The sequence below is a fragment of the Microcebus murinus genome, chromosome 1 (genome assembly GCF_040939455.1).
Source record: "Microcebus murinus isolate Inina chromosome 1, M.murinus_Inina_mat1.0, whole genome shotgun sequence".
Lineage (NCBI taxonomy): Eukaryota > Metazoa > Chordata > Mammalia > Primates > Cheirogaleidae > Microcebus > Microcebus murinus.
In genome coordinates, this window is record NC_134104.1 from 119,825,803 (window position 1) to 119,847,970 (window position 22,168).

A 22,168-nucleotide genomic window follows, 5' to 3' on the forward strand; every position below is an offset into this window, starting at 1 on the left:
GGCGCATGCCTGTAGTCAGTAGGATAGCTGAGCCCAGGAGATTGAGGTTGCTGTGAGCCAGGCTGACACCACAGCACTCACTCTAGCCTGGGCAACAAAATGAGACTCTGTCTCAAAAAAAAAAAAGGTGTAATAAAACCATTACCAAGCCAGGCATGTGGCTCATGCCTGTAATCCTAGCACTCTGGGAGGCCGAGGCGAGTGGATTGTTTGAGCTTAGGAGTTCAAGACCCCATCTCTACTAAAAATAGAAAGAAAATTAACTGGGCAACTAAAAATATATAGAGAAAAAATTAGCCAGGCATGGTGGCACATGCATGTAGTCCCAACTACTCGGGAGGCTGAGGCAGGAGGATTGCGGATTGCTTGAGCCCGGGAGTTTGAGGTTCCTGTGAGCTAGGCTGATATCATGGCACTCTAGCCCAGGAGACAGAGTAAGACTCTGTCTCAAAAAAAAAAAAAGAAAAAACCATTACCAGATAAATAAAAAATATTGAGAAAATGTGTGCCTAGAAGACCTTCCATTTAAGAAAAAGTTAAAGTCCTTCAAGCCATAAGGAGTATTACCAGATGGTAACTTTCATCCATAGGAAGCAAAGAAGAGCACTAGAAACCCTAAATATGTGCGTGAATATTAAAAACTGTGTGTATGTGTGTGTGTATATATATATATATATATATGGATTTTTTCCTTTTCTCAATTTTTTTAAAAGGACATGAGGTTATTTAAATAACTGTAGCACTCTAGTATTGAGGTTATAACATAGATATATGTGACAGTAGCACAAAAGAGAAAAAGATATAGAACAGTACTGGTGCAAAATTGCAATATTTTATTGTAATTTATTAAATATTAACATGAAGTTAATTATAAGTTAAAAATGTATATTTTAAGCCTCAGAGCAAACATTTATACCTAAAAAGGAAAAGAATCAATAATTATAACAGTACACTAAAAAAACATGTTTAACTGCAGAGAGAAAGTAAGTAGAGGAGGAACAGAGGAACAAAAAAGACATAGATAACAAATAGCAAAATGCTGACATAAACTCAACCATATCAAAAATTATATTGAATATGAATATAAGAAAAAGCCTAATCATAAAGTAGAGACTATTAGATTGGTTTAAAAAAGCAAAGCCCAACTGTATGCTGTCTATGAAAAGACAAATTTTAGATTTAAAGACAAAAATATGTTGAAAGTAAAAGGTTGGGGCAGGCACAGTGGCTCATGCCTATAATCCCAGCACTGCGGGAGGCTCACTGGAGGCCAGGAGTTTCTGATCAGTGTGGGCAACATAGCAAGAGCCCATCTCTACAAAAAATTTAAAAACTAATTGAGCATGGTAGCACATGCCTTTAATGCCCACTGCTTGGGAGCCTAAAGCAGAAGGATCATTTGAGCCCAGGGTTCGAGGTTGCAGTGAGCTATTACCATGCTACTGCATGCCAGCCTGGGCAACAGAGCAACCTTGTCTCAAAAAAAAAATTTTAAATGGCAAAAATATACTATGCAACTAGTAATCCTAAGAGAGTTAGAGTGATTATTAACATTAGGCAAATAGGCTAGTAATGTTACTAGAAAACAAAGAGGGACATTTTATAAAGATAAGAGAGTCAGTACATTGGGAAAATATAATAATTATATATGTATACACACCTAACAGCAGAGCCCCCAAAATACATGAAACAAGAACCAAGAGATTTGAAAGGGACATAAATGCTTCAATAACAGAGTTGACAGTTTTAGCTAGACAGAAAAAAATTTTTTTTCTTCTGGTTCTTTGTTACTTCATGGCACTTTTTGTTTCTCTCCATTATGAATTTTCTTTGATCTGCGAGTTAATGCTAAAGGCTTGATCAGGTCGGGTTAGAGATTTTTGGCAAAAGTTATTTTTTGTACTTCATATTGCATCATATCAGAAAGGCACATAATGTTCAGCTTTCCTTCATTAGTGATACTAAGATTTTGGTGTTCCACACTGAAAGCTAGGTGAAAAAAAAGATTTCAGGGTAACCAAATAGTTGGTGAGGCAAATTTTTTCAATAGACTCATCACTTAAATGAAGAGGAAATGACAGAATTTAAATATTACTATTTTGTCACCTCAGTGAAATAATGAATCTAGACAATAATCATCAATGAAAAGTTGATGGAGAACTTAATAATAGATTTGTCTTACATTACCTGAACCTACTGATTTAACACCACTGAAAGTGAGACTACCACCTTTGAGATATTCCTGAGGGAAAAAAGAATCTGAATGTAATAGAATCTAGAGCTAACTACAGATTGAGCATCCCTAATCCAAAAATCCAAAATGCTCCGAAATCTGAAGGGTGATACTCAAAGAAAATACTCCCTGGAGCAGGCGTCCTCAAACTACGGCCCACAGTCCACATGCCACCCACCTAGGACATTTATCTGGCCCGCTGGGTGTTTTTGCTGCAGCTGCCTGTCCTGCTTAGCAGCCAACTCGTCCTGGGCCCACAGCGCACACTCTCCAACAGTCAGAGGGACAGTGAACTGGGCCCCTGTTTAAAAAGTTTGAGGACCCCTGCCCTGGATCATTTCAGATTTTCAGATTAAGGATGCTCAACTGGTAAGTATAATGCAAATATTTCTAAATCCAAAAAATTTCAAAATCCAAAACATTTCTGATCCCAAGCATTTTGAATAAAGGATACTGTACTAGTTTTTGAGAAAACAAGAGGATGGAAGAATGTTTAAAATTAGACTACAGGAATTTAATTAGCCAAATTCAGAATGTGGAAAAGGAGTAACTGTTAGAGATTCAAGAAACATAAAGGACATATTAACCTAATATAATTGTTTGGATCCTTATTTGAACAAACTAAAAACACAATTTGTGAGAAAACTGTGGACTGCATGTGAAATGATAAATTATTGTTTAATTTTTTATGATAGTTTTTTTTAAGTCTTTATCTGTTAGAGATATAATTAAATATTTAAGGGTGAAATTATATACAGTTGACCCTTGAGTTAAGGAGTTAGGAGTACCAACCCCCAGTACAGTCAGAAATCCTTATGTAACTTCTGACTCCCCCAGAACTTAACTACTAATAGACTACTGTTGACAGGAAACCTTAAAGCTGGTAATATAAACAATCAACTAACACATATTTTGTATACATATTATATACCATATTTTTATGATAAAATAGGCTAGAGAAAAGAAAATGTTATGGGAAGAGAAAATGTATTTACTATTTATTAAGTAGAAATATATCAACATAAGGGTCTTCATCCTCATGTCAATGTTCAGTATGTTAAGGAGGAGGAGAAAAAGGAGGGATCAGTCTTGCTGTGTCAGAGGTGACAGAGGTACAAGAGCTACAGGAGACAGAAGGGGAAGTAGGAGAGGTAGACACTATGTAACTTTACAGAAATACATCATAATTTCTGTCTTTTTCATTTCTATAAAAATATTTTTATTTGGTACCAATACTTCTTCCACCTTTGCTTTAATTTCAGTGCCTATTGATCATAGAAGAGTCTATGTCAAAAAAGAAGTCAAAAGTAGTCTTGGAACCTTCTGCCAGATTAATGTCAGTTTGTTTTCTGGCATTGCTTCTTCCATGTCTTCTTCCTCATTATCTGGCCCTGGTTTGTAAGCACTCACCTCCATCAAGTTGTCTTCTATTAATTTCTCTGGTGTGATGTCTCTTAGCTCTTTAATGTCTCCAAGATTGACATCTTGAAACCCTTCGCTGCCCCCCCCCATCTATTTACCATATCTACAATCTCTTTGAAGATTTTCTTGATTGGCTCTGTCATAAATCCTGGGAAGTCATACACAACATCTAGACACAGTTTTCTCCAGCAGGAATTTGTATGGGGCTTGATGGGCTTTTGTGGCTTTTTCTATAACAACAATGGCATCTTCAGTGTCTAATTCTTTCAGAGATTCATCATGTTCTCTTTACTGGGGCTCTCTTCCCTAGCATTGACAATCCTTTCCATGGATTACAACGTGTAATGAGCCTTGAAAGTTCCTTATGACCCCCTAATCTAGAGGCTGAATTAGAGATATATTTGGAGGTAATTAGACCATTTCAATACATTGGGTTTTGAAGACTCATGGGGTTCTGTGTGGCCAGGGGCATTGTCCAATATCAAAAGAACTTTCAATGGCAGTCCCTTATTGGCAAGGTACTTAATGACTTCTGTGACAAAGGATCAGTGGAACCAATCCAGAAAAAGGGCTCTCATTGTCTGTTATACAACCAGAAGAATGGCAGCAGGTGTTTATCTTTTGCCTCCAGGCTCAGGGATTAGCAGCTTTATAGATAAAGGCAGTCCTGATCATAAACCCAACATTTGCACAGAACAGTAGAGTTTAGAGTTAGCCTATCCCTTCCTGCCTTAAATCCTAGCACTGCTTCTCTTCCTTACTAATAAATGTCCTTTATGCCATTTTTTTTTCCAGAGTAGGATACTTTTGTCTGCATTAAAAACCTGTGTAGACAGATATCCTTTTTCCTGAATGATTTTCTTAATGACATGTGGGAGAATTATCTATTGCCTTTTGGTCAGCAGACACTGCTTCTCATGTTATCTTGACATTTTTAAAGCCAAATATCTGTCTAAAATTATCAAGCCATCTTTTATTGGCATTAAATTGTCCAGGATTTAGATCCTTCACCTTCCTTTTGGTTTAAGTTGTCAAATAATGACTTCACCTTTTCTTGCATCATTTAGAATCTATAGATGCACCATTTTTACAGGGATCCAGCACCCACATTAAAGTTGCATTTTCAATACAAGATAAAACTGTATTTTGCAAAATGCACACTCTTTGTGCCCACTGGTATAGCTGTAGAGACAGCTTCACAAATTTCCTTCTTTCCCCTCCCACACAATGGTCCTTATGCTAGATTCATTTATCTTGGAATAGGAGGCATCCATGGTTGCAGATGGATCAGACAATTCAGTTTTTTCTTATGATGTCATAACTTTGCTCTTTGACAGCACTTCCAACATCACTAGTAGCACTTCATATGATGTTATTCAAGGTTTATGGTCTTGTGCTAAGCATGATGAAAAATACATGAGAACCATGAGAGATCACTTTTAACCATGATATGCAGTTTCCTGGTAGAGATACTTAGTCTCACATGGCATTTTAAGCAAATATTTGCAACATTTAAGCTCATTGCAATAATAGCAGGTCACTATGAAATTATTACAGCAGTACAGTATGTATCACAGTTAATTCTGTACAGCTATGATTTAATACTGCATCTTTATGTTTATTTCACATTTCTCTCAACTGCAAATGGTACCATGTACATACAGTCTGTGTGCATAAGTTTTGATAAACTTTAACTTTTTATAATAGATTTATGTATATTTTAAGTTAGTAAATAATCAGATTAGTTAATCTGCATATATTTGTGCATTCATGACATATCTAAGTTTCTTTAATTCTTTCATTATTTCTAGGCTATGCAGTTTTTCTGTTAATTTTTTCAAATTGTCTCAAATCTCCAACAAATTTTCCAATGCATTTATTGAAAAAAAATGTATGTATAAGTGGACCTGCGCAGTTCAAACTGATGTTGTTCAAGAGCCAACTTTACAAGGATTTGCCTTAAAATGCTATAGAAAGGCCAGGCGTGGTGGCTCACGCCTGTAATCCTAGCACTGGGAGGCCGAGGCAGGTGGATAGCTGGAGGTCAGTAGTTCAAAACCAGCCTGAGCAAGAGCAAGACCCCGTCTCTACTAAAAAAATGAAACAAATTAATTGGCTAACTAAAAATATAGAGAGAAAAAATTAGTCAGGCATGGTGGCACATGCTTGTAGTCCCAGCTACTTGGAGGCTGAGGCAGAAGGATTGCTTGAGCCCAGGAGTTTGACGTTGCTGTGAGCGAGGCTGACACCATAGCACTCTAGCCTGGGCAACAGAGTGAGACTCTGTCTCAAAAAAAAAAAAAAAAAAAAATTGCTATAGAAAAAGAAAGCTTTAGGAGAATTGTTGAAACAAGAATGATAAAATGTTAATGGCTACATTGTTCTTAATTGAGTGGTTTTGAAATTTTTCATAATAAAGGTCTTTAAAAAATAAACTCTCCGAACCCTGACTAATGATAGCCCTTTCAGGCTAATTTCTTGTCCTTTTCACATATCTTATTAATTGAGCACTCTTTTGCTTTCTGTCAGATCAAGATACCCCAGGTTCACTTTCTACCTTTAGTGCTTGAGTAGTTACCTCTTGCTGTATAACAAGTTATTCCAAAGTTTGGAGGCTTAAAATAATATGCCTTCATTATCTTGTACAATTTTTGTGGGTCAGAAATTTGGGAGTGGCTTAGCAAAGTCAAGGTGTTAACCAGGTTTTTAGCATCTGAAGGCTTAAGTGGAAGAGCAGAATCCACTTCTACAATGGCTCACTCGTGACTGGCAAGTCAGTGCTGACTTTTTGGTAAGAGATCTTAGAGCTTCACCACCTTGACCTAGACATAGGACTGTTTGATTGTTCCCATGATATGGCTGCTGACCTCCCAAAAGGTGAATGATCCAAGAGAGAGTAAGCCAGATAATGAGGTGTTTTTTATAATCTAGCCTCAGAAATCACACCATATTATTTTCACAATATCCTTCTGGTTACACAAGTTAGCCTTATTCATTGTTGGAAGAGACTCTACAAGGGCATGAATACCAAGGAAGTGGGAATCATTGGAAGTTACCTTGAAGTCTGGATTTCACACTACCCTGGTATAGGAATCAGCCATTTGTCCAGGGAACCATGGTTCCATTTAATGTTTTTTAAGTAGGTAAAACGTTTACATAGTTTAAAAAGTCAAAACTGTGTGAAAAGATACATTCAGAGAAATCTTACTTATATACAATCCTCTACATTTCACTCCTACCATAACCATTTTTATTTCTTTCTGGTTTATTCTTCCAGTGTTTCATTTTGCAAATATAAGTAAAGATATACACAGATTTATGTATTTGTAGTTCCCATTCCAACTGCCCTCTTCCAGTCTTTTACAAAAGACAGTATATGTTTTAGCCTGTTTGTATTGCTATAAAAGAATACCTGAAGCTAGGTAATTTATAAAGAAGCTTATTTAGCTCACAGTTCTACAGTCTATACAAAAACATGGCACCAACGTCTGTTGCTAATCAGGGCTTCAGTAAGCTTCCACTCATGGCAGAAGGTGAAGGGGAGCTAGCATGTGCAGATCACATAGCTAGAGGAGATGGTGTCAGGCTCTTTTCAACAGCTAGTTGTCACAGAAACTAAAGAGTGATAACTCATACACTCCCACAAGAATGGCACCAACCTATTCATGAAGTATCTACCCCCACGTTCCAAACACTTCCTACCAAGGCCCCTCCTCTAATGTTGAGAGTCACATTTGAAGATGAAACTTGGTGGGGCCAAACAAACTATATCCCAAACCTAGAAGTATACTTTATATTCTGTTCTATATTAGTGTCTCCTGGAGATCACTCCATATCTTTATTTGGAGATCTTCATTTTCTTCTGGCTATGTAGTATCTGTTAGATGGATGTACTACTGAAAGTCACCTATTCACAGTCTACTAGAAATAATGTATAGTAAATAATCTTGTGCATATGTCATTTCCCCCAACCTTGTACCAGCTATGTTTGTTGGATAGATATGCAGAAGTGGGATTTGTGCATCAAAGGAAAAATAAATACACAATTTTGTTAGATATTGTCAAATTGCTCCTTCATAGATGCCATGCCACTCTTTGCTATCCCCTCACGTATTGTGACGACCAAATGAGTTCATATATGTGAAGTGCCTGACAAAATGATCATTTAATCAAAAATAGCTATTTTTCTAAAATCAGTATCATTATACCTTTCAATGTCAGATGAATTTCAAGACTTCTCAATATCCTGAATACATTCCTAAACATATATTCTACTTTTTATGTAGTTCCTTTAATTACTTTATGCAGAACTAAATGTAATAGTTGGTAGATCATTCCAAAGTGATTAATTTTCATGTGCTTAAGAGGTTGGACTGCAATCAGATAGGAGCCGCTATTACTTCTTGTGTATATTATTAAACATTGGAGTTCACATTTATAATGTGGCAATTTATATTGAAATGTTTCTGTTGTATAAAACCATTCAACATTATGAGGGTAAATCTCTTCAAGATGATAAAATGCAGAATACTTAAGGGAAATTATCTTAAACTGGGTTTGCATTTTAATATTTTAATTTTAAAACCACCTATGGTTTAAGTGTAGATACAGGCTAAAGTGATAAGCATTATCAGCTCAAATTTTTTCCATGAACATAGGCTATACATTTCTGCCCAACAGATTTATGAGCTTAGTTACAAGGAGACTCAATCTAGAGATATTTTTAGTATATGCTTTAAAAATAAGGAAAAATTTATTAGCTTCTGATTGTATCTAAAAAACATTACTTTAAAAAGTATGTGAAAAATTAAAAAATAAGTAAAAAGTATCTCTGTGTTGAACATAGCAAAGATCACTGTTAACACATTGAGATTAAAACCCTAGAAAAATTGTTTTGATTGGTTCTAATATTTTTATAATGTTAATTATGGTTTTATAGAAATGTTTATGTTTTTATTTAGTCTAAATAAGTAATAGTTTGCCTGAACTTTAGCTATTTGATAAAGTAATAGTGCATGTTATGTAATAATTTGCATAGGCCTAGATGGTTTATTTCAGTAATTAGTTTAAGTTCTTCTTAAAATTCTCAATTATCTGCCAGTGCTTTGTCATTCTGTTGTTACATTTTAGATTTATAAATTAGCATGACACTCTTACTCTTTTCCTATTTTCACTTGTTTCTAGGTGCTAACTGCCAAAGAAAGGAAAACTCAAATTGATGATAGAAACAAATTGACTGAGCATTTTATTATCACACTTCCTATGTTACTATCAAAGGTATAGTTTTATTTACAATTTAGTTAAAATATGTCATTGAGTTTGTATTCACTGTACTGTTAAAGTTGTTAATGCTTTTTTCTTTCCTGCTGCTTCTAGTATTCTGCAGATGCAGAGAAGGTAGCAAACTTGCTACAAATTCCACAGTATTTTGATTTAGAAATTTACAGCACAGGTAGAATGGAAAAGGTAAGACACTATGAAATTAAAATTCTGCTATTGTAATAGTTTTATTAACTGGATTATTTTATTTTCATGTACTCATAATAGGATTATTATTTGACAGATACTAATTTGTATTTTTCATTAATGTAAATATTACAGTTTTTCTTTTTTTCCTCCTCAGCATCTGGATGCTTTATTAAAACAGATTAAGTTTGTTGTGGAGAAACACGTAGAATCAGATGTTCTAGAAGCCTGCAGTAAAACCTATAGCATCTTATGCAGTGAAGAATATACCATCCAGAACAGAGTTGACATAGCTCGAAGCCAGCTGATTGATGAGTTTGTAGATCGTTTCAATCATTCTGTGGAAGACCTATTGCAAGAGGTCTGTTCTAAAGTTAATGTGTACTTTTAGCTAATAATAATTTTGGCTAATAATCATTTAAGATAGCTAAGTGTGTAAATCATTTTAATTTTAAAATAAAACCTAGTAGAATTCTCTAGCCCTTTCTAGACTTAGCAGCCTTGTTGCAATTGTGCCTACTATAACAGTCAACTTTGGTTATACTTTATTTTTAAAGTTTTTCATAAAAGCTAGATTTATTTTTTAAGGCCGGGTGTGGTGGCTCACGCCTGTAATCCTAGCACTCTGAGAGGCCAAGGTGGGAGGATTACTTGAGCTCAGGAGTGCAAGACCAGCCCTCTGAGCAAGAGCAAGACCCCATCTCTACTATAAATAGAAAGAAATTAGCCAAACAACTAAAAATGGAAAAATTAGCCCAGCACGGTGGCACATGCCTGTAGTCCCAGCTACTCTGGAGGCTGAGGCGGGAGGATCACTGAGCCCAGGAGTTTGAGGTTGCTGTGAGCTAGGTTGATGCCATGCCACTCTAGCCCAGGCAAGCAAGTGAGACTCTGTCTCAAAAAAAAAGAAAAAATATTTTTAAGATCTGATTTTTCTTAACTCACTATTTCCTATTCCTGCAACCTAATTTGCATTTTAATATCACTGAATTATTATGATGTGCTGATGAATAGAGCATACAAATTAAGTGTGGTTATAAGAAATACCTGTTCACCAGTGGTGTACCCAAGATAGCAGTAAGCATCTCTAATTGGTAATTTTTCTAATTATTTCTATGATCCCTTCCTCTTGCCTTCTCTTTCTGATCTGTATGAGGCAATCTGGAACCCACATAATTTGTGCTGTAACAGCCAGGCTGGTGAAATTTTCTTTTTAATGTGTAACTGATTTTTAAAAGACCCTTTTGCTGCTTTTGGAACTTTTCATTTTTTTCAACCATCATTTATGATTTTTCATTGTGATTTTCAGGCTACAAATGTAATTGACAATCAGTAAAATATTAGAAATAATTAAAAATCTTTCAAGTATATACATCCCCTTTCAGCAATTTTAATGTTAAGAATTTTATCTTTTTGTATTAATCAGAAAACTATACAAAGTCATGTTTATCACAATATTATTTAAAACACAAAAATTGGTTATCTCTTGGTGTTGGGATTATGGGTATTTTTGGTTTTTCTGATTTTTGTTTATTTTTACTACCGATAGTGCATTGATACTATTTATATAATTAAAAAGAATTTTTCTTTAGGCAGCATTAATATTCTAATGTGAATTTGACATAAAGAAAGTTGTGATGAGATAATGTTTATTTTTTTATTTATAGGGAGAAGAAGCTGATGATGATGATATTTACAACGTTCTTTCTACATTAAAGCGGTTAACTTCTTTTCACAAGTACGTCATTTTATTTAAAGTAAATGTAGTGAGCCAGGTGGCACACTCACAGTTCCAGATACTGAGGAGACTGAGGCAGGAGGCTGTCTTGGACCCAGTAGTTCAAGGCCATAGTGCTATGATGGCCTGTGAAAAGCCACTACACTCCAGCCTGGACAGTATAGCAAGATCTCATTTCAGAAAGAAGAGAATAAAGTAGATTTAGTGAACAGCATATATAGCCAACATACACAGACTGATTGTATTTGTAATGTTTGACATTCATATAACAATGGGAAATTTTAGAGAAATATTGAGATGATGTATTTTCTTTATGCAGATTTTCTCTAGATGCATTTTTTTATTTCATTGCTTAAGGTATAAGATTTATCATTAGTATAATGAAGATTTTATGTAATGAATGTACACTATAAAATGTACACTTTATGTAATGAATATACACTATAAAACTTTGTCAATTGGTATTATTTAACAAATTAGAACCAAGTGTGATGGCTGACACCTGTGATCCCCAGCATTTTTGGAGGCCGAGGCTGGAGGCTCGCTTGAGGCCAGGAGTTAGAGATCAGCCTGAACAACCTAGCAAGATTCTCTACAAAAGATAGAAAAATTAGCCAGGCTTGGTAGTACACACCTTTAGTGTCCCTGCTATGCAGGAGGCTCAGGAGTCTTGAGCCTAGAAGTTTGAGGTTGCAATAAGCTATAATGATGCCATTGCACTCTAGCCTGAGTAACAGAGCAAGACCCTGTCTCAAAAAAAGAAAAAATTAGATGGGATTATTTCATAAGCTGGTATAAATTTTAATGAGTATCAGCTTTTAGGAATCTTGCTAAATAAGAAATAACATGGGGAGTTGGGGAGATATTGGTCAAAGAATACAAAAGCTTAGTTAAATATGAGGAATAACGCCAGGCGGGTGGCTCACGCCTGTAATCCTAGCACTCTGGGAGGCCGAGGAGGGAGGATTGCTCAAGGTCAGGAGTTCAAAACCAGCCTGAGCAAGAGCGAGACCCCGTCTCTACTAAAAATAGAAGGAAATTAATTGGCCAACTAAAAATATGTAGAAAAAATTATCCGGGCATGGTGGTGCATGCCTGTAGTCCCAGCTACTCAGGAGACTGAGGCAGAAGGATTGCTTGAGCCTAGGAGTTTGAGGTTGCTGTGAGCGAGGCTAACATCACGGCACTCTAGCCTGGGCAACAGAGACTCTGTCTCAAAAAAACAAACAAACAAAAAAAACAGTTAAGAAGAATAAGTTCAAGAGATGTATTGTACAACATGATGACTATTTTTAATAACAATGTATTGTATTCTTGAAAATCACTTAGTATATTTTAAGTGTTCTCACCACACAAACATAAGTATGTCAGGTAATTCATATGCTAATTAGCTCATTAGTCATTGTACAATGTGTACATATTTCAGAATTACATGTACACAAAAAATATATACAGTTTTTTTCTGTCAACATAAAGAGATGAAAGAAGTAAGATTTTGGGGAAAACCGTGGAAATTATTCTTGTAAGCTTTTTTCCTGAATTGTTCTTATTTGGTTGGTTATTGTTTTCCTACTATGTTGACAGGACAGTTGAATTTGAATAGGGAAAATAAGATGCAGATCAATGAAATATATGTTCTCAAATTGTAGCTTGCATGTCCCTTGTAATGAGATATGCCTGTCTTTCCATGAAGAAAAGAAAACAGAGAACCTTGTTGTCCAAAGAAAGTTGAGATGTACCTCTTACATTAATGAATACTTCAGATTTAAGAAGCAGTTTCTAAAATCTAAGCTTGTTCTTATATACAAGTTAATTTTTTGAAATCCAGTGGAGAAACCAAACGCTTATTTTAAAAAGTATTTTGTTCTTTAAAAGTTGCCAGCCAGTGTCAAAAGGACAATTTCTAGTAGTAGAGCTCATGAGAATTTAAAATGTTAACCATTATCACAGTCAGAAGTGGTAGGAACCTTCACTTAAATGTGTGAGGTTTTATTATTGTTGCTTTATTCAATAAATTCCAAGTATTAGCTCTTTTTTTTTCTCTTTTCTTTCTGTCCCTCTTTATTTGCTTCTTTCTTTCTACTCATCTTTTTTTTTTTTAAGTTTGAGCTTTTGAACATTTCCTTTATGGATCTTTTTCAATTCTACAAGAAAATGAAGTTATTTTATTCTTCCACTCACTAAGACTGAGTGGAATTTAAATTTCCTTTCACTTTAGAATAAAGTTAATGCATTTTTGTTTATTTTAGTGCTCATGATCTCACAAAATGGGATCTGTTTGGTAATTGCTACAGATTATTGAAGACTGGAATTGAACATGGAGCTATGCCAGAACAGGTAGGAGTTTACTGATATTCCTTCTGTATTATTTCAGAAAGCTAAGCTTTTCTGAAGTCACATGATTATCAAAAGCCTTTTATAGAAAGTAGTTGATAATTTTTTAATGTAGCCACCTCCTTTGAGAATTACTGCCATAGTGATTGAATATTACTGATAGGTGTATCATATCTGCAAGTGTATTAGAGCAGGAAAAAAATAGAGAAGGTAAACGTTCTTTCAATAAAAATACCATTAATTACTATAGTAGCAATTTTAAAACGTTAATTCATTAATGAAAATTTCTGATGCCTATATTTCAGTGACTGTGCTAGGTATTAATAATAAGCTTTAGGCATGGCTTAGTTTTTGTGGTAGAACTGTAGTTAAATAAGCATGGGAACCTTTAGTAGAGTTTAGAAGTTTTTGCATTCATAATATAAATTAGAATACAAGGGGCAGGTATTGAACAAACTTGCCTAATCTGAAAGAGACTTGAATAGAATAATCAACTTAATTCTGTATGAGAAAGGAAAGATTATTTTGTATACTACAGACACTCAGGTAGACCAAGATACCAACTCCATAGTTAGGTGTAGGTAATGTTGAGGGTGTTATCTCATTCATTCCCATTTGGTAATATGGAATGCTTAGATGATACTTTAATACTGTAAAGCAATAAAAATTTCAACAGATATAAGACAATTATATTTTTATATTAAGAATTAATCATAGAAATGTGCTTTATTATTGCTATGATTATTTAAAATTGCAAAACATTATTCATTTTCTTGATCCCTACAAATGTCCTTGATTAAGTTAGGTGTTTTTATTGTATTTACAGAAAGAGGCTAAATGTATGACCTTGTTGTTTTTCTTCAATTATTGCTGATACTTCAATTTCCCATCCTCTCTTCATCTCAAACTTTTCAATAACCTAAATACAGTTCACTTATATTTTCAAGCCATGTTTTTTAGTTGAAAGAGAATGGAAAAGTTAAGACATTCCTTTTTTGCTTTCCTTATTTTCCTCAGGGACAAAATAAGAATAGCACATCTCTGTTTCATCTGTGAATTATAACCACTTCTAAACTTTTTAACTCACACCATCATTATTGTCTTAACACTGACTAGTGACAGTCTTACAGTGTTGTCCTCTGTTGTTGTTTTTTTTGTTGCTAATCTTCACTGCATATGTGTTATTTCTTCTGTTGATTTTAATTTGTTAAATAAGAGAACATAGTTATGTGACATTGAAGTTAAGATTATGTGTCTTGTTAACTTTTTTTAGACATTCATCAACCATATGTATGAAATTTGAGTGCTTGACTATTAGATTGTACTCTCGTTCATTTTACCAGCTCTTAGAAATATCTCTCAAGATACTATTGAAAATATAAAACTCTGTATTCAGCCACTTCTTCATAGGATCATGGAAGATGACTTTTTCAGGTTCCAAATGTTTACTATGAATTAGAATCCATAGACAATTCCCTTTTAGAGCAAGGATGTCAAAGAACTACCAAAATATTTGTTAGTGTTAACCCTCAGTTATGCTTAATGTTTTGAAGATACCTTATAGCTTTCTAGCTATTTTGGGGGACCATATACCTCATTTTATTGCACTTCACAGATAATTATGTTTTTTAGAAATTGAAGGTTTGTGGCAAGTCTGTCAGTGCTATTTTTCCAATAGCAGGTTCTCACTTCGTGTCTCTGTCACATTTTGGTTATTTCCTGCAGTATTTCAGACTTTTGCATTATTATTATATCTGTTATGGTAATTGGTAATCAGTAATCTTTGATGTTTCTATTTAAATTGTTTTAAGGAGCCATGAGTCATACCCACATAAGATGGCAAACTTAATTGATAAGTGTTCTGTGTGTTCTGATGGCTTTACCAGCCTGCCATTCCCTCTTCTCTCCCCCTCTTCTCAGGCCTCCCTATTCCTTGAGACACAACAATATTGAAATTAGGCCAATTAATAACCCTACAGTGGCCCCTAAGTGTTCAGGTGAAAAGAAGAGTCACCCGTCTCTGGCTTTAAATCAAAAACTAGAAACAATTAAGATTAGTAAGGAGAACATGTTGACAGCCAAGACAGCTAAAAGCTTGGACTCTTGTGCCAAACAGCCTACTTGTGAATGCAAAGGAAAAGTTTCTTGAAGGAGATTAAAAGTGTTATTCCAGTGAACACACAAATGATAAAAAAGCAAAATAGCCTTTTGCTGGTGTGGAGAAAGTTTTAATGGTCTGGATAGAAAATCAAACCAGCCACATTCCCTGAAGCCAAAGCCTAATCCAGAGCGAGGTCCTACTGTCTTCCTTTCTGTGAAGACTGAGAGAGGTAAGAAAGCTGCAGAAGATAAGTTGGAAGCTAGCAGAGGTTGTTGGTTCATAAGGTGTAAAGTAAGAAGCCACTTTTTCATAACAGAAAAAGTACAAGATGAAGCAGCAAGTGCTGATATAGAAACTGCAGCAAGTTATCCAGAAGATCTAGCTAAGATCACTGATGAAGATGGCTGCACTAAACAACAGATTTTCAGTGTAGATAAGATAGCCTTCTATTGCAAAAAGATTCCATCTAGAATTTTCATACAGAGCAGTTAGTGCCTGGTTTCAAAGGACAGGCTCTCTTATTCACAGCTAATGCAGCTGGATGAAGTCATTGTTCATTTATCATTCCAAAAATCCTAGGTTCCCTAAGAATTATGCTAAGTCTACTCTGCCTGTGCTTTATAAATGGAAGAACAAAGCCTGGATGACAGCACATCTGTTTATAGCATAGTTTACAGAGTATTTTTTAAGCCCACCATTGAGACCTACTGCTTGGAAAAAAAGATTACTTTTAAATATTGCTGCTTTTTTTTTTTTTTTTTTTTTTTTTGAGACAGAGTCTCGCTTTGTTGCCCAGGCTAGAGTGAGTGCCGTGGCGTCAGCCTAGCTCACAGCAACCTCAAACTCCTGGCTCAAGCAATCCTCCTGCCTCAGCCTCCCAAGTAGCTGGGACTACAGGCATTCGCCACCATGCCCGGCTAATTTTTTGTATATATTAGTTGGCCAATTAATTTCTTTCTATTTATAGTTGAGATAGGGTCTCGCTCTTGCTCAGGCTGGTTTCGAACTCCCGACCTCGAGCAATCCGCCCGCCTCGGCCTCCCAGAGAGCTAGGATTACAGGCGTGAGCCACCGCCCCCGGCCTATTGCTGCTTATTGACTGTGCATGTGGTTACCCATCAGCTCTGATGAAAATATACAAGGAGATTTATGTTGTTTTCATGCTTGCTAGCACAACAGTCCATTCTGAAGCCTATGGAACAAGGAGTTATTTCTACTTTCAAGTCTTATTATTTAGGACAAACATTTGATAAGCCTATAGCTACCATAGATAGCGATTCCTCTCATAGATCTAGGCAAAGTAAATTGAAAACCTTCTGGAAAGGATTTACCATTTTAGATGCCATTAAGAACATTCATGATTCATGAGAAAAAGTCAAAATAGCAACATTAACAGGAGTTCTGAAGAGTTGATTCTAGTCTTCATGGATGAGTCTGAGGGGTTCAAGACTTCAGTGGAAGAAGTAACTGCATATGTGGTGGAAATAGCAAGAAAATTAGAATTAGAAGTATGGCCTAAAGATGTGAATGAATTGGTGCAATCTCTTGATCAAACTATAATGAATGTGAGGAGTCGCAATGCTATTGCACACTTAATAGACTGCAGTATAGTGTAAACATAACTTTTTTGTGTATTTGGGATACCAGTATATTTGCGTCACTCACTTTATTCCAATATTTGTTTTTTTCGTGGTGATCTGGAACTAAACCTGCCATGTTGCTAAGGTATGCCTGTGTATCTATATATATGTTTTTATTTCTCTCTCAGTGATCTATCTTTTCTCATGCCAGTGGGACTTTAACTACTACAGCTTTAGAATATGTAGAAGACCAAACTTTAAAAGAATTTATCCTAATTTTTTTGGAAGATCAAATTATAGAATATAAAAAATAATAATAGAAAAATGAACTCATTCCCTTCACCTAATTCATCAGTTATCAATATTTTTTCACATTTTTGTACTTGCACACTCTATATATTACATACATTAATATGCATATATGAGATATATATTAACAATGTTTTTATGGCAGTTGTCCCCAGCGTAGGACCCAAGCCAGAATAACATATTACATTTAGTTGTTATATCTCTTTTGTCTCCTTAAATTTGGAATGGTCTCAGCTTTTGTGTTTCATGACATTGACATTTTGAGAAGTACAGACTGGTTATTTTACAGAATGTTCTCAATTGAGTTTTGTCTGATAATCTGCATGTTTAGATTTAGATTACACACTTTTGCAGGAATACTACATAAATGGTGTTTTATTGTCAGTGCCTCACATCAGGAGGCACATAATGTCAATTTGTTCGTTATTGATGTTATTTACTTTGATCACTTGATTAAGATGAGGTCTGGGCCGGGTGGGGTGGCTCACGCCTATAATCCTAGCACTCTGGGAGGCCAAGGCAGGCGGATTGCTCGAGGTCAGGAGTTCGAAACCAGCCTGAGCAAGAGCAAGACCCCGTCTCTACTATAAATAGAAAGAAATTAATTGGCCAACTAATATATATAGAAAAAATTAGCCGGGCATGGTGGCACATGCCTGTAATCCAAGCTACTTGGGAGGCTGAGGCAGCAGGATTGCTTGAACCCAGGAGATTGAGGTTGCTGTGAGCTAGGCTGATGCCACGGCACTCACTCTAGCCTGGGCAACAAAGCGAGACTCTGTCTCAAAAAAAAAAAAAAAAAAAAAGATGAGGTCTGCCAAGTTTCTCCTATGTAGAGTTACCAATGTCCTTTTTAATTAATAAGTAATCTATAAGAAGATCCTTTAAAAACATGTAAGTAGTATTGCAAGAATGGAAAAACAAACACCACATGTACTCACTATTAAATTTGAACTAATGGAACAGCACTGGAGAGCACAGATGGAAATAAAACTCAATGGAAATCAAGCAGGTGGGAAAGGGGAGGAGGAGATGGATGAAATCATGCCTAATGGGTACAGTGTACACTGTGTGGGTGATGGGCACACCTATAACTTTGTCTCAAGCAGTACAAAAGTAATCCATGTAACCAAAGCATTTGTACAGCTATAATATTCTGAAATTAGAAAATAAATAAATGAAAATAAATACAGTCATAGAAAAAAGAAATTACATTTCTTAAAAAAATAAAATAAAACTATGTAACTAATCCTTTTTCTTATCAAACTTTGACATAATAGTTTTAGTATCCATTTATGATTCTTGCCTGACTCAGTTATTATTATCATGGTCCCCAAACAGTGACTAAAATGATCATTTTCTAACTCTGTCATTTATGTTGTATTTCTTAGTTGACACTCTACTATGAGGAGGAATTTTCGTTTCATTCATTCATTCATTCATTCATTCACTTTTTAAATTTTAAATTCATTTTTTAAAATTTAGTGTCATCACTGACTCAAAGATTCCTATTTCTTTCTGTTTTATTATATTCAACTGATTATATTTCAGTACTCTTACTTATTTTGGTGCTCAAATTGTTGTAGATTTCACTAGTGAGAACTGCTTTCAAACCAGCTCCTGTGTGCTTTAGATATTTTTTTTGAGCGGTTCCGTCCTTCCTAGCACAGCAGTATGTTTCAAGATCTGCTCATGCTTTTCCCTCTGCTAATAAATTTTTAACTTATGATTAAAAGTTATTATAGTTCTGTAACATTATAATCATTAGCTTATAAAGAACCTACATTTCAGAATTTATTATAGTATCTCTTTATACAAATTTTGTAAAATAAAGGCATATAACCAATGCAGAGCACTTACAATATTGTTTTATAAATATTACTTGCTGCAGAACAAAATGGTGTGATTAAGCACATAAAAAAGAGAAGTGTAATCATATATCACTAACTTTGGGCCTCTCAAGGCATCAATAAATAGAAAGCTTTTATTTTGTATTTATTATGTATCAGATACTATTTTAAGTTTTACATATATTTCATTTGTTTAAGCCTTATTACAACTGAATAGGATATGTATCATTTTCATTTTATTGATGATGAAAGCAAAGCATATACAAATAACTTGCTGAAGGTCACATAGCTGGGGCTATGCTCTCAAACTAAGCTTTTAAATTCTTTTCATTATCTCTTCCCATTTTCTGCTGATACCGTGTTTCCCTGAAAATAAGACCTACCCATAAAATAAGCCCTAGCAGGATTTCTAAGCATTTGCGCAATATAAGCCCTACCCTGAAAATAAGACCTAGTGATGGGCATGGCTACGCAGCGTATCTGCACAACCCATGCATTTCCCTGCAGAGTCATAAAGAAGATGAGCAGCCCTTCTCATCTGCCCCGTGAAAGCTTTGTTGCTTGACATGAGAGATTGGGGCCAATGGTTCTAAAGGAAATAGAGTCGCAAGGAATTCAGGATGGAATTTGGGGTTTGGAGAGTTCTGATGATGTTCCAGAAGAAGATGACTTAACTATATTTGAATAAATGTAGATTGTTGTACCATACTTAAAAAAAATAACACATCCCCTAAAGATAAGCCTTAAGGTGTCTTCTTGAGGAAAAATAAATATAAGACCCTGTCTTATTTTCGGGGAAACACGGTAATATGCTACTACTATTTATGGTAGCTCAGGCTACCCTTCCACTCTTTACCCATGCCTTCTGGTGTTTGCTTTCAGATTATTTTTTGTATTTATCTTTTTTCCCAAATATCTTTTGTGTTGTTTCAGTGGCAATTGTAGAAAGAGACTAGATGGTGATACTTAATCCATCATCATGAAATGGAAATCACCACATTCTAAAGACTGAACATAAAGTAGGGGGTGGGTTTAACTTTAGTCAGATTATTGTTTTTGGATAGATCATGGATTATTGTTTATGCTGATAAAGTCATTCTTTCCTTAGAAGACTACACACTTATTTCCCTGACTGGGCTTAGAAGTTATTTCATTTACACGCTTTTGATTATTCCTTAGTCATACCATATCAAAACCTTTCAGGATTCCTCTATCCATTTTCTGTGCACCTAGACTCCTAAGTCAAAAAGATAGGAATGAGGGTTTGATGCCTCCCTTTTCTTCACCACCAACACACAGCACACACACGCTCATGCACAAACACAAGATGCTACCCACCTAGTCATTTTATTTATTTTTTTTTTATTTTTACCTAGTCATTATTTACAAAAAATGTATTTGAGTGCCGGATCTTACAGATATAATGGTGTACTAGAAGCAATTCTTAATCTCACAAAGCTTTTGATCTCTTTTATAAATTGTACCTCCTGAATATCTCTTCTTGCCATATACTCTTCCAGCCATACTACCGTATCCTTAGTGTAATCTCTTATATTTTCTCTTGTGAATCACATAAGAAACTTTGTTTCGTCATAGCAACCTCAGTTTGACCTGCTCTGCAATCTAGGCTTTGTTCTAGTAATTCTCAACTATATGTGGCATCATAAACTCTTATGAAGTATTTTTTTAAATACCTGACTACTTAAATACTATTGTGAGAATAGATTGATATAATTCCTTTAAAAGGTTATTTGCTACTTTCTATCAGAATTGAAAGTAGACATATCCTTCTTCTGATCATTTGTACTTCTAAGAATTTAGACTACAGATACATACTTGGATATGTATACAAAGGTGTAGGAACAAATGTCTCCATTATAGCATTATTTATGAATATTAAAACAATCTAAGTGTTCATTAGTATAAAACAAATTAAATGCAATAGAATAGTTTTGATTCTCTGTAATTCTATGCAGCTGTGAATAAAATAATGAAGTAGATATTATTTATGCAACATTATTCTGTGAGAAGACATTTAATGCTATATTGGATGAAAAAGGCAAGGAGCAGATCAGTATATATAATTTAAAGGGGTGATGAGAAGATCTATATATACGCTAATATGCTATATATATAATCTTTAATTTTGGATGATAACTTAACAGTGGATTTCTTCAGTGGAAAACTGAGATCTTTAGTGGGCAAAAAACTTAATTTGAAGTGTATACTGTTTATACTGTTGGATGTTTTGAAATTGAAATTTTATGAAACGTATCATTTAAAATAGCACCAAAAGCATGAAATACTTAGGCATGTCTCTAACAAACTGTGTGTGAGATTTATATTCTAAAAACCATAAAGAAATTGGCCGGGCGCAGTGGCTCATGCCTGTAATCCTAGCACTCTGGGAGGCCGAGGCGGGCGGATTGCTCAAGGTCAGGAGTTCAAAACCAGCCTGAGCAAGAGTGAGACCCCGTCTCTACTATAAATAGAAAGAAATTAATTGGCCAACTAATATATATATAGAAAAAATTGGCCGTTCGTGTCGGTACATGCCTGTAGTTCCAGCTACTCAGGAGGCTGAGGCAGGAGGATCGCTTGAGCCCAGGAGTTTGAGGTTGCCGTGAGCTAGGCTGACACCACGGCACTCACTCTAGCCTGGGCAACAAAGGGAGACTCTGTCTCAAAAAAAAAAAAAAAAAAAAAAAAAAGAACATAAAAACCATAAAGAAATTAATGAAAAAATTCAAAAAAGAATTTTTTTTGTAAATGAAAATATTGTATCATGCTCAAGAATTGAAAGACTCCTGTTAAGATGTCAGTTCTCCCCAAACTGATCTGTAGATTACCACAGTTCTGGCTAAAATCTAGCAGAATGTTTTGTAGAAACTAACAAGTTGATTCTAAAATTTATATGGAAGGACGAAAAACATAAAAGAGGTTTGAAAAAGAAGAACAAAGAAGACAGAATTCCTGATTTCAAGGTTGTGAACACTAATCAAGACAATATGGTATAGAAGAAAGGATAGATATATAGATCAAAGAAAGAAACAGTCTAGGGAATCTAGAAATAGACCCATACATACATAGGGAGTTGATTTTTAATACAGGTACAAAGGCAGTTCTTTGGAGAAA

The 22,168-nt window shown here is 35.0% G+C and overlaps 1 protein-coding gene across 3 annotated transcripts in view; it reads left to right on the top strand.

Moving 5' to 3' along the window:
- The window catches only part of STAG1 (STAG1 cohesin complex component), a 368,375-nt gene that overhangs the window by 283,042 nt on the left and 63,165 nt on the right, over positions 1 to 22,168 (top strand). For 2 of the 3 annotated variants that reach the window (XM_076005282.1, XM_012787757.3), the window contains 5 exons: positions 8,840 to 8,932; positions 9,032 to 9,121; positions 9,279 to 9,482; positions 10,789 to 10,859; positions 13,109 to 13,196. In XM_076005282.1, coding sequence (XP_075861397.1) covers positions 8,840 to 8,932; positions 9,032 to 9,121; positions 9,279 to 9,482; positions 10,789 to 10,859; positions 13,109 to 13,196 — 546 coding nt within the window. The remainder of the gene's footprint in view (positions 1 to 8,839; positions 8,933 to 9,031; positions 9,122 to 9,278; positions 9,483 to 10,788; positions 10,860 to 13,108; positions 13,197 to 22,168) is intronic. The other variant, XM_076005291.1, reaches the window with a different exon arrangement.